Below are 13742 nucleotides of genomic sequence, written 5' to 3'. Positions count from 1 at the left end.
CTAACTTAGATTAGTTTTGTCACTTTAATGGTATATAAGTTACCAATCTGTTACAATGATATAAATTATTTTACTTTAAATCCATCCTAATAAATAGGATTGGTTCACCAATGCTTAGTGTGTCACTGAAAAGATTATTCAGACGTTTTTTCTATTTACTTAATCATATTATTACTTTAACACATTTTTTCATGTTAGCAGAGTAGGACATAAAACAAATCTGTTACAATATCTGAATATGATTAAGTAAATGCCAAAAACTGTTTTTTTCAGTGTATATGTGCCAATGGAGTTGGACTCCCTTTGATTCTGCAATATCCTTTATTCATTGACTTATGTTTCCTCAAGAAGAAGAGTTAGTCTGACACACATACTTAGATTTGAAGGTTGAACTCTGTTATTGAGTGGTTAATAAGTTGATCACCCTTTTGCAGGAAAATATTATAGAAAACATTTCTCACTCTTCAGATTTCTGATCGTCTGGTTTGACCACCTTCCCACTTTTGTGAAGAGTTTTGTTTTTGTCAAATCAAACAGAAATCTGTACTGTAAAACTTCTGCATATCTGGATCAAAGCCATAAATACAACAACACAAGCCGATTTTAGAAGCACTTTTAATTCATAGCTAGTTTCCCACACTGTAAACGTCACAACAGTACCATTAAGAGTATGTGTTGATAAAGGGTTGTTACAAAATAGGGAAGAGAATTACAAAAGTCACCCCCCCACCCCCACTTAAACAGTCTATGTTTTTTCTATTTGCCACTGCAGATGCCAAACAGCAGTAGAAAATGCGTACACTCAGAGCTTTACATTAGCTGACAAAGGACAACAAACTTGTAAACGGAGTCGGACGTGACGAAGGAGCTGTACCTGTAGAAAAAACGCCAGCAGAAACAAACAGATCAGGATGCAACTAAACCTCACTGAATAAATAATCATCAGATCTTTTTTTCTTTTAGATTTCTGTAACTCTTTATGGACCTTAACAAATACTTGTCTACCTATAAAAGACTAAAACACGTTTTACACATAAAACATATCTTCTTCTTTTATATACTTACATATTTTAATTCCCTCTATAGAGAGAAACCTTTTTTTCTGTCTTCAAGACTAACATCTATGCTGAAAAATAAACAATCTTAACATTTTGAAACAAAGAACACATATTTAAGACCTCTATTTTTGGGAAATAACTGTGCACTGAAAAATAAAATCCATTTCGTGCAGTTTCAGCCCTTTTTTATTTAGGTAAACAACGCTAAAGTGTAAACAGAGTCAAAGCTGGGTGGGATGGAGAGTAAAGTAAGTCATGTCGGAGGACAACACGGAGGGTTTAAAATCTGAAGAGGTCAATAAAGTGCTGCGGAGAAATTGGCATCAGGCAGCTGTCTGGATCATTGGCGGTGCACGGGTGGCCAAAGTCCTATGGGAGAGATAACATTCAGAATGAGAAGGATGAGTAACCAGGTAGGAGATTTACTCAAATTACATTCATGAGTTTATAAAGATGGAAAACAGGGGAGTGAGGAGGTTGATGAGCACTGAAAGTCACTGAAAACCATTAGATTAAAAAAGTACGAAAAATCCTGGAGAAAACTGTTGTACTATAACTTCATAACATCTGGCAAAAGTGTCCATAACCTGTAAAGGAATAGTACACCCAAAACATGATTAGCCTTCATTTTCTACTCACCCCAATGCTGAACAACACTCTGGAGTACTTTTTGATATCTCAAATGCATCTGGAGATCTGGGAGGCTTCTTGCTGTCTGCTGACATTCAAATAATGGAGGTCTATGGTGCCCGAGACAGAAAGGTCCATAAAAGACCACAAAAAACGTGTCAATATTCCTCCATACTGCTCGTCCAATGTATTCCAAGTGTCCTGAGTGGGTAGCATCCATAATTTACTCGAAACGAAGTCATTTAGAATGTTTTTAGAGCATAAACAGTAGTGTATAGGATTTCCTAAAAGCGCCTTCACGAGTCTACGGAAACCGTGGCAGACCAAACCAGATGAAAGTGCGCATTCAGCTCGGCAAAGAACTCATGCTCTTTCTCAACACTGAAGTCCTCAGACATTTTTCTTTCGTTGTTTCTTTCTTTGCACAGGTAAACAGCACATTTCTTCTTCTACACTTGCATTATCGGCAGAGCAGACGCTGAATGCGCACTTTCATCTGGTTTGGTCTGCCGCGGTTTCCGTAGCGTCGTGAACGCGCTTTCAGGAAATCCTATACACTACTGTTTATGCTCTAAAAACATTCTAAATGACTTCGTTTCGAGTAAATTATGGACGCTACCCACTCAGGACACTTGGAATACATTGGACGAGCAGTATGGAGGAATATTGACACGTTTTTTGTGGACTTTTATGGACCTTTCTGCCTCGGGCACCATAGACCTCCATTATTTGAATGTCAGCAGACAGCAAGAAGCCTCCCAGATCTCCAGATGCATTTGAGATATCAAAAAAGTACTCCAGAGTGTTGTTCAGCATGGGGGTGAGTAGAAAATGAAGGCTAATCATGTTTTGGGTGTACTATTCCTTTAAGCTATTTTGTAAAGAATAGTCAGAACACTGGATCTTCAGATAAGTAAAAAATAAAACCCACAAACAGACCAAAAATTTGCAGCTGTAACAGAAATAAATTCAAAAGCATGCATGCATGCAAATAAAAAACATGCATAATTTTCCTTACACTTCACAGCAGTGCTCTACAGTTTGTGACCATGGTTATACCCAGTGTTTGAAAAGTTATGGGTACTTTTGCAAGCCAATATAATACGTATCTACTATACAGTATTTATCCTAACATGCTTGGTTGAAATAAATAAAAAAATGCCTAATCATGAGTTTATTTCATTATGGGGTACATGTAAGGTACATGTAAAATTAATGTAATTAAAATGATAGTCTCCACTCAATTTAATTAAATCTCTATGATATCAGTACAGATTTCTAATACAAGCTAATCACAGAGTTTTTGTGGAATGGGAATAGGCCAAGAATTAAGCTTTAAAAACTATTTGTCTCACAGCATATTGTCGGAATGGCCCCCCCAAACAGGGAGTTATATAATTTTGTCTTTGAGATGAATAAGATGGCAAGGCTGGGTGGGTCAAAATAACAGAAGGGCTTGTACGCTCCTCTGGTTTTGTAGAATATATGTCACAGAAAACTAAGGCAGGGGAGGCTAATTTAATTTTGGATCATTCACGATGGGCAAGGGTGCATAAAATGTTGGGTAACCCTTCCATCTACAAAGGTAAAAAGGTGTTTTTATGGCCAACTTAGTTGTAAAAGGGCATGTGTACTGTCCAAGATCTATATAGAGATCAGATAATTATGTCTTTTGAGGAACTTAAACAACAATTTAATTTAACTGACAAAGGGGATTTTTGAGGTATCTACAGCTGAGAAGTCGGTAGGATCTGTTTTTGGTTTGAGAAGAGAGAATGAAGAAGATAATGTGATGCAGGAGTTTTTTAATGCTCCGCCTATTACACATGTACACTCTGCCTCTGTCTGCTAGAACAAAACGTCAAGAATCCAGAACAAAATGTCTGAAAATTTTAAATGATCTGGCAGAAAGATCTTGATACAGACATTGACGAGGCTGTGTGGGAAAATATCATTTCAAATGTGGGAGGGGCTGCAAGGGATGCAAGGAATACATTTATTCACTACAAAATTGTACATAGGTATTATTTTACACCAAGTAAGCTATGCCGAATGGGTCTAATAAAGGATAACAAATGTTGGAAGTGTAGTAAAGAGGTGGGTACACTTCTCCATGCACTATGGGATTGCCCCTTGATAAATGCCTTTTTGGAAGGCAGTTTAAAAAAAATATATAAGGACTGGCTTAGTCAACTTTTACCATAGTCTGCAAAATTCTGCCTTTTAGGAGATAGACTAATGATGACAGGTTTTCTGATAGTGGCTAGAATTATTCTTCGTAAATGGAAGAGCCCATATAGACCAGAAAATAAGGAATGGCTTCAACTTATGTGAGAGACAGCTGCTTTTGAAGTGATGATTTCAAGGGTGCAGAAAGAGCAGAGTAAAGCTAGCCCAGCATAGATGTATTTTGATTACAGTGTTTGTATCAATTCTTAAGGGATTTGGGGTGTGTGTATATTGTGTGTAGGGCTGCAACAACGAATCGATAAAATCGATAAAAATCGACTTTTAAAAGCGTTGGCAACGAATTTAATCATCGATTAGTTGTGTCGCGCGATTAATGCGTCATCCGCCGCCGCCGTCAACCGGGGGAAGAAAAAAAAATATGGCGGAGCGAGTCAGCGCCGCAGTTGCAGTGTTGCCAACTCAGCGACTTTTCAGACCCCTCCAGCGACTATTTTTCAAAAAAGCGACTAGCGAAAAATCTGGCGACTTTTTACGGTGTCACTGGCGGCTTTTGCCTGCCTTGGGGCATCCCAACGCCTTTTTCCCTCTCCCACAGGAATCCCTCTCAGTCAGAGCCGCAGGATTTTAGTGAGGAGTTAACCCTCAGCGTCCAGACTGCAAATGAAGCGCGCATGCGCCGGGATTGACGGCGCAAATTGATCACAATAATTAAAATAGCCGGCGCTTTGTAAAGTGAAAAAAGTCGTAACATGCAACTTTTGTAAAAACAAATGAACATGGCATGGAAGCACCACTGTTATGACGCAGCACCTGAAAAGAAAACATGTTGGAGCCTTCAATGGCAGTGAAGAGAGCTGATCAGCAGGATGAGTAACCGTGTTTTTTTCATTTTAAAGTGGGGAAACGTAAGTTAGTTTCTCAGGTAGCTCATCTGATGCTTTCCTTACCTTGTTAGTAGGTTACAGACAGTGATAAGGTTGGCTACTTATTTTACTTTTAATTTCATTTAAATTTGTTTAAGCAGCGTTTATATTTTCTTTATAAATAAATTAACTTGCAAATTATGAGGGCAAGGCTTTTAAAGTTTAAATCTTCTGGCAAAGATAAAGAAAAGAAGATCCTGCAATTTATGGAAGTAAAGCAGAACAAAATCCAGCAAGATCAGTAATATGTCAATTAATTATCTGCCACATTCCCATGTAAATATCTGTCTTTGGAGGATGTGTTTTTTTTATTCCAAATACAATTTATAATTTGAATCACAGGGCTATTTTTATCTCTATGGTTCAGTATTTTCTCAAGCAGCAACTTTAACTGCTATACTTTCCTGTCTTAAAAGGCAGAACTCTTCTAGTCTAAAAAAACTCATTTGTTGAAATGGGGGGACCTATTGTTTGAACCCCTTAGGGGCTTTAAAAAACAAAAATGCCTGTCTCTTTTTGCGCTTTATGAAACAAAGTAGCCTATATTTTGTGGATGTACAGCTACATTTCTCATGTAAGTTTGCGTAGTTTTTACACAAACATTTATTTTTCATATTGCACCAGTACAGTTAATGAGCAACCTGTACTTGTGGGCTTGTTTGTTCTGTCTAAAATGTTTATTTTGGAATAAAGAGGTTAATACAAAAAATTTTTTTTGTCCGATTCATCGATTAATCGAAAAAATAATCGGCCGATTCATCGATTTTTAAAATAATCGTTAGTTGCAGCCCTAATTGTGTGTATATACATTATTATATTCTGGAATAGATAATTGGTAAGTGCTGTCATGTTCTGTGTTGCTGCCGATGTATATTTGTGTGTTTTTGTTTTTTGAACGTTATTTTTCTGTAACTGTATCATCACAAAAGCAAAATAATAAAAAAATGTAATGACAAAAAAAAAATAGTTTCATGTTTACAGCTAGGCGGTTGAGATCTGGAAGGCCATCTCCAGTAAACAGAAGAAAGAAAAAAATAATAATTTCCTGTATGCTTCACCACAAAACTCCTCGAAATAAGAAAAGAAGCCACCTTGACAAATCTAAGCCAGGTAAGGGAGGGTTTACCACTAGACAGCAAATATATGAGGCTGGAGAGGAAATCCTTTATAAACCTGCAGTCTACATTAAAGGCACACTATGCAACATTTTTCAGTTAATTAATGTGTTCCATAACGTTTTGGATGATTAAATGAGTCATTTCAGGTTGAACAAAGGTATTCTCGGCCGCCCTGGTGGTCTGTGGGGGAAATACCGCACTTGCAATTGCAGGAGCACCGACCCGCACCCACAGGCTCAGAAGTCTCATGAGAGTCAGTCTTGCTTTACGGCCGAGAACTGCTACACCCCCCAGTTAAAAGCATTCTCGTTGCTAGCACAGTGGCGATCCTTGTGCAGTTATGCTACGTTCCCGCAGCAAAAGCAGCAAAATCGTGTCTGCTGCTTGTACCAGTTAGTTCTGACGCTCTGGCTGTGCGGTGCAAAAGTGTGTCTGACGCGCGTTGGGCGGAGCTTCACTATCCTTTCTCTGCCTTGCAGCTATATTTGCTGTGATCATTTGGAATAAAGTAGTTTTAATATGTGTTTAAGTGAGAAAATACACCTGAAAACGTAATCAGTGCCGTCAGTTCATTCAGATTATTATCCTGCCTTCAATATTTTTTCTGTCGGAGCCGCTCAGACCCCCACATACCAGCGGTGCGCCGACAGAAGGAACCCCTTCATCAGCAGCCTCTGGCCAGGTCACGTCCTCGCGGTTCACCGCGGCAGCTGGTAGGTGTTTTTCATCTAAATAATCCAAACTGCATATTCTGCCGGCAGATTTCTGCATTTTAAGTTAATTTAGGCGTCAATAAACTGTTTAAGAGGAGAGATCATAGCCTCTGATCATCAGCGCTGTGTCTCTCTCCCTGCTTCAGCTGCTCAGACGCGCTGGGCCTGCTGCTCCTTTGCTGCGCCTTGACGCGCGTCAACCATTGACTTTGCATGTGAACTCGCTGCTTCTGTCGCGCCAGCTGCGGTGTGAACGCAGCATTAGTCATTCGTTGCGTTCGCCTGTCTGCTAAGCTCAAAACAACCGCGCCTGGCTTGACGGAGAAACCAGGAGAACAGCTGTGCATATTTACGACAGTGCACTTTTACTTTCGCCCTCTGGGGGGAGTCTCGCTGGAAAATCAACACCGGTTGCATAGTGTACCTTTAACACACGTCTACATTAGCTTAAAATGTGTAGGTTGCAAAAGCATCTCTTTTTTGAAAGATATATTTATTTTACGTCAATCTCCAAAAACTGTGAGATTTCTACTTGTTTTTGTCACAGTTAATTCCAAATTTCCCCCACAGTGGCACCATGAAGGCATTTCTTCTTTTCATCTAGTTACTCTAAATCATCTTTTTAATCTTATTGCCAGAAAAAGCGAGTGAAAATGCTACAGAAGTGGCTTTTGCTAAATAAAAATATACTTCATAATAATTTGATTTTAAACTAACCAGCTGATATCCAGGAATGACTTAAAGAAATCCAGTTGGACTCAGAAATAGTCACTTTAAACTAAATTAGAACATTAGCATGCAGGCATGAAGATTTAATCTAAATATTTACACTAGATTATAAGACAGCTGACAGCTTTTTAGACATTTATCTAACAGAAACATGTTGGCACAGAGGAAGATAAGAGCACAGAGAAAAAGGAGCCCCTGTTTACCAAACAGCTCTTGACAAAACGTCATGACTTTAAGAGATACCTGGAATAGCACGCAACAAAGCCTAACTCATGAAAACGGCTTGATTACATGATCAACAGAGAGCAAAACAACAGTATGATGGGACGTGAAGTACCTTGAGAAACAAAGCCACATGGTGATCCTTAAGGAGTCGGGGAGAAGGGGAACCGGGAGGAGAGGAAGGAAGGCAAGCCAGGAAAAGGAGGCAGAGAAGGCAGAGTTAAAACATACGGGGAAGAGCAAAGGAGGAAGGTCACAAATGGTGCAAAAAAGGAAAACCTTCCAGACTAAGGTACTTCTTCTGAAAAGTACAGTTCTTTAAATTAATTAAAAATTTCTGCAAATGAAATCTGACCCAAACACCTGAACAAAAAACTAAACAAATCAAACATTTGATACAACAAAAAACAAATTTTTCCATATGAACCTGGAAAAACAAAACAAAAAAAGAAACACCTCATGGCAAAAAAAATACCTTTTACACATGAGTATTAATAACTGTGCAAACACACACTGATATCTGTATTTCTCGCTACCACGAAAACCTGAATAACTGCCTTCTGATTGATGCAGTATAAAGAAAAAATACACAGGGAATTTTCCTTCCACTTTTGAAAATAAATTATTAACACTTTTCAACCCAAAGATCTGCTCTCAGAGATAGAAACAAACACCTGTACAGATTTCCATTTCCATAAGTCGGTCTTAATTTGGCAGATTTTTTTTTACTTGGGAAAAGGCACAAACTGCAGACTTTACTGACTATAAACTATCAAGGCATTCACAGTATAAACAAGCTTAACAAAATAAACACTCTATAGTGTTATTGCAGCTATATTATAGTCATTTAGATCAATGGAACAAAATTTTTACTCTACATAATCCTGACATTTTTACCAAGTGAGGAAATATTCCAATATTAAAAAAGAACAAAACAAACAAAAAACAAAACAACTATAAAACATTCTAAATTCTGAATCACAGAAATAGAGTTTTGTAATGCAAATATGTTAGCAGGGGACAAGTAGTTTAATAAAATGTCAAGAGCTGCATGTAAAAACAAGCTGGAAAAAGGTTAAAGGGAGATGAAAATCTGAAGAGAAATATACAAAAATAAACAAACATGCCTGAGAACTTGATGTACATCAGGGCGGCTTAAATTCAGAAAATTATTTCCTGTCCGAAAAGACTCCATGATAAAACACTGAATCCTGTTTCATCATTCATACATTTTTTTAAATGTCACATTGGCCTTAAGAACCTGTTTGATTATCAGGGGAAATTCCAGAGAAAGGATGTGATTATCCTTGATATCCTGGCTTTTAACTATTGTCAGAAACAACCCTGCAAAGACAACAAATGTTCTAATCCTGAATATTTTGCTTTACTTCACTTTTGCCAAATATAATTCTTAACTTTTCTCAGCAACTGCAAAAAAAAAAAAAAACCCAATACAAAGTTAAAAGGATAAACTCTTAATGATTTTCTGTCGGATGAGACATAAAATCAAATTCAGTGTGTTCTGGCCTTGACTGTTGATGCTGAAAACATGGCTTGATGGGTCATGGGGAAAACTGTCTATTATCAGGTAAATAATCATAAATATTCTATTATTTCTATGCAGATGGAGCCTGTTAAAGTATTACATACACTAACTTTACTTTAGAGAGTGACAAACATTTATTCATATTTTAATATGCAGAGATACTCATTAAACATGTCTTTGTAGGTAAAAAGTATATTTTTTCCTTTTTAAGTTACCTAGATGTGTTTCAAACATTAGAAAAATAAACTCAGAATATTGTAAATCATATGTTTTTAGAATGACTCTAAGCAATTGTATTCTGTTTTTAATTTAAAACACAGTCCCTGAGATAAGCAAAGGCAGGTACAGATGGTTTGCTCGTCTTGGTTACCTTCCAGAAGAGGATGCTACAGTGTTTGCAGAAGTGCAACGTGTCGCCGTACTGCTCCTTCATTGGGTAATGCTTCTGCAGTGTGTAATACATCAGCTTCCAGTCCACGTTGTCATTCCTGGTCAGACCCAAACTCCTACAGTACTGTGTATAATCAGACGAAGCATGAAACAATTAAAAATCACAGAAGACTTAGAACTGGAGAAACTCCTAATTAACACCAATGTTTCTCAGTTAAGATTTATTTGGTTAATACTGCCCTCTAGTGGCTAATATGAAAATTGCGTTCTTTAGAAATGACTAAAACCAAACTAGTTCAAGCAATTCAAATCAGTTCCTTTTGGATGAGATCCAGATTTATCTTCCTCACCGGTTTGTCTGAGAAGTGAAACTGACAGAGTTTCTTCCACAGCGTTTTGTTCTCACTGAGGATGTGTAATGTCGGCGTGGCCTGACCCAGGTTGATGATATCGCAGGCGTCAGATAACTTGCAGAGGATCTTGCTCTGCATGTGCAGCGGCAGGTCGTTGAAAGTCATCCCGCTGTACATTTGCTATGGAAACAATAGAAATCATAATAATAATAATAAGGAACAACATTTTCTCTGTTTTGCACAGTTGCAACTGAGTCTGTAGGGTGATGGCTACCATGTTAAAATATAGGTAAAACCAAATATTAAAACCTTCTTTTAAGGTAGTAGCTTGCCTCTTACCTTTGGGATCTGCATATTGTTGAGCTCCTGCTGCCATTTAACAATAGTCTCCAGGCGGTTAAACCAGATATTTACGTTCCCTACGAGGACACACCTGCCAACATGGATGGTCAGACTGTGGAGTGTGGAGCTCAGGTCCTGCAGAAGCTCCTTAACAAGGCGTGGATTGTAGTGGTCCACTAGGACTGAAGTCAAAGTTGATATAATTAAAATATTTTATAATAATAAAAAAATAAAAATCTCACAGAAAACACAAGCAAAGACTAAATCTATCGATTTTAAAAGTTCAGAACAAATTTACTGACAAACCCATTTCTTTACATCCTGTTTTCAAAACAACTCTATCAAACTACACTAGAGATGATGATTTACAATAAGACACTACTAGAAACACTAATTCACACAGTCATCTAATTTAACATAGATTTGATCTAGGCCTGGACAGTAATTCAATACATATACATATATATATATATATATATATATATATATATGATTGCATTTATTAATTATTATATGACCATTTAATATTTTTCAATATACATTACAGTCAAATGCTGCACCATGTATCACCAACACACATTACAGGATTCATGCATGTTGTTTTGTAAAGCAAATACTTTTAAAATGTTATATTAAAGGAGTTAAAAACATTGCAAAGCAATTGCCATAAGTTTGTAGGGATCATTTTGGCAGTCTATTTAAAGGCTTTTATTTTGTTTATATGCACATTGAAATTATATCACATTGACCAAAATAAAGACATTTATTTTCAAGAATTTATTTTATTTTGATATAAATTTTAGCCATTATTTTCATCTGATTTGAAAACCAAAAAAAAAAGAGAATACACAACCACCTTTTCTGCTGATTTAAAAATGAGGGGTCAGATTTTCCACAAAAGGTCATCCTCTCATTTGGTGGTCATTATACAAATAATTATCCATCCATCCATCCATCCATCCATCATCCATCCATCCATCCATCCATCATCCATCCATCTTCCTCCGCTTATCCGGGGTCGGGTCGCGGGGGCAGCAGCTTAAGAAGGGAGGCCCAGACTTCCCTCTCCCCAGCCACTTCTTCCAGCTCTTCAGGAGGAACCCCAAGGCATTCCCAGGCCAGCCGAGAAACATAGTCTCTCCAGCGTGTCCTGGGTCTTCCCCGGGGCCTCCCCCCGGTGGGACGTGCCCGAAACACCTCACCAGGGAGGCGTCCAGGAGGCCTCCTAAACAGATGCCCAAGCCACCTCAACTGGCTCCTCTCGACGTGGAGGAGCAGCGGCTCTACTCCGAGTCCCTCCCGGATGACCGAGCTTCTCACCCTATCTCTAAGGGAGAGCCCAGCCACCCTACGGAGGAAACCCATTTCGGCCGCTTGTATCCGCGATCTCGTTCTTTCGGTCATGACCCAGAGTTCATGACCATAGATGAGGGTAGGAACGTAGATCGACCGGTAAATCGAGAGCTTCGCTTTTTGACTCAGCTCTCTCTTCACCACGACAGACCGGTACAGCGCCCGCTTCACGGCAGATGCTGCACCAATCCGCCTGTCGATCTCCCGCTCCCTTCTTCCCTCATTCGTGAACAAGATCCCAAGATACTTAAACTCCTCCACTTGGGGCAGGACACCCCCCCGACCCGGAGAAGGCACTCTACCCTTTTCCGGCACAAGACAATGGCCCCGGTTTGGAGGCACTGATCCCCATCCCTGCCGCTTCACACTCGGCTGCGAACCGATCCAGCGAGAGCTGCAGATACCGACCTGATGAAGCCAACAGGACCACATCATCTGCGAAAAGCAGAGACGCAATCCTAAGGCCACCAAAACGGATCCCCTCAACACCTTGGCTGCGCCTAGAAATTCTGTCCATGAAGGTAATGAACAGAATCGGTGACAAAGGGCAGCCCTGGCGGAGTCCAACTCTCCCCGGAAACGAGCCCGACTTACTGCCGGCAATGCGGACCAGACTCTGACACCGGTCATACAGGGACCTGACAGCCCGTATCAAAGGGCCCGGCACCTCGTACTCCCGGAGAACCCCCCACAGGGCCCCCCGAGGGACACGGTCGAATGCCTTCTCCAAGTCCACAAAGCACATGTAGACTGGTTGGGCGAACTCCCATGCACCCTCCAGGACCCTGCTGAGGGTATAGAGCTGGTCCAGCGTTCCACGACCAGGACGGAAACCACACTGCTCTTCCTGAATCCGAGGTTCGACTATCCGACGGACCCTCCTCTCCAGCACCCCCGAATAGACCTTGCCGGGGAGGCCTAAGAGTGTGACTCCCCTGTAATTGGAGCACACCCTCCGGTCCCCCTTTTTGAATAGGGGGACCACCACCCCAGTCTGCCAATCCAGGGGGACTGCCCCCGATGTCCATGCAATGTTGAAGAGTCGCGTCAGCCAACACAACCCTACAACATCCAGGACCTTGAGGAACTCCGGGCGGATCTCATCCACCCCCGGGGCCCTGCCACCGAGGAGCTTTTTAACCACCTCGGCGACCTCGCCCACAGAGATTGGAGAGCCCAGTCCAGAGTCCCCAGGCCCAGCTTCCTCAATGGAAGACATGTTGGTGGGATTGAGGAGGTCTTCGAAGTATTCCGCCCACCGACCCACAACGTCCCGAGTCGAGGTCAGCAGCACACCATCCCCACTATAAACAGTGTTGGTGCTGCACTGCTTCCCCCTCCTGAGACGCCGGATGGCGGACCAGAATCGCTTCGGAGCCGTGCGGAAGTCTTTCTCCATGGCCTCTCCAAACTCCTCCCACACCCGAGTTTTTGCCTCAGCAACCATCCGAGCCGCATGCCGCTTCGCCCGCCGGTACCCATCAGCTGATTCCGGAGTCCCACAGGCCAAAAAGGCCCGATAGGCCTCCTTCTTCAACCTGACAGCATCCCTCACCGGAGGTGTCCACCAACGGGTTCGAGGGTTGCCGCCACGACAGGCACCGACAACCTTGCGGCCGCAGCTCAGATAAGCCGCCTCGACAATGGAGGAACGGAACATGGTCCACTCGGACTCAATGTCCCCCACCTCCCCCGGGATGTGTTTGAAGTTCTGCCGGAGATGGGAGTTAAAGCTCCGCCTAACAGGGGACTCGGCCAGACGTTCCCAGCAGACCCTCACAACACGTTTGGGCCTGCCAGGTCTGACCGGCATCCTCCCCCACCACCGGAGCCAACTCACCACCAGGTAGTGGTCAGTGGAAAGCTCAGCACCTCTCTTCACCCGAGTGTGCAAGACATACGGCCGCAAGTCCGATGAAACGATGACAAAGTCGATCATCGAACTGCGGCCTAGGGTGTCCTGGTGCCATGTGCACATATGGACACCCTTATGCTTGAACATGGTGTTCGTTATGGACAATCCATGACGAGCACAGAAGTCCAACAACAGAACACCACTCGAGTTCAGATCAGGGCGGCCATTCCTCCCAACCACGCCCCTCCAGGTCTCACTGTCATTGCCCACGTGATTGTTGAAGTCTCCCAGCAGAACAAGGGAGTCCCCAGGAGGGGCAC

At 41.3% G+C, this 13742-nt stretch overlaps 1 protein-coding gene across 3 annotated transcripts in view; it reads right to left on the bottom strand.

Annotated features, from left to right (window-relative positions):
- Positions 1 to 597: 597 nt before the first annotated feature.
- fbxo25 (F-box protein 25) overlaps positions 598 to 13742 on the bottom strand; it is a 28497-nt gene continuing 15352 nt past the window's right edge. Inside the window, exons 7-11 of one of the 3 annotated variants that reach the window (XM_038271174.1) lie at positions 10212 to 10396; positions 9870 to 10052; positions 9500 to 9643; positions 7699 to 7725; positions 598 to 1427 (exon numbers count right to left, since the gene is read on the bottom strand). In XM_038271174.1, the coding sequence (XP_038127102.1) occupies positions 1338 to 1427; positions 7699 to 7725; positions 9500 to 9643; positions 9870 to 10052; positions 10212 to 10396 (629 nt within the window). In that variant the 3' untranslated portion in view covers positions 598 to 1337. The remainder of the gene's footprint in view (positions 1428 to 7698; positions 7726 to 9499; positions 9644 to 9869; positions 10053 to 10211; positions 10397 to 13742) is intronic. The other 2 variants (XM_038271175.1, XM_038271176.1) reach the window with 2 other exon arrangements.

This window comes from Cyprinodon tularosa, unplaced genomic scaffold (assembly GCF_016077235.1).
Source record: "Cyprinodon tularosa strain WSP-4 unplaced genomic scaffold, ASM1607723v1 ctg791, whole genome shotgun sequence".
Lineage (NCBI taxonomy): Eukaryota > Metazoa > Chordata > Actinopteri > Cyprinodontiformes > Cyprinodontidae > Cyprinodon > Cyprinodon tularosa.
Note: the sequence above shows the minus strand (reverse complement) of the source record. Positions and strands in the feature narration are given on the sequence as shown.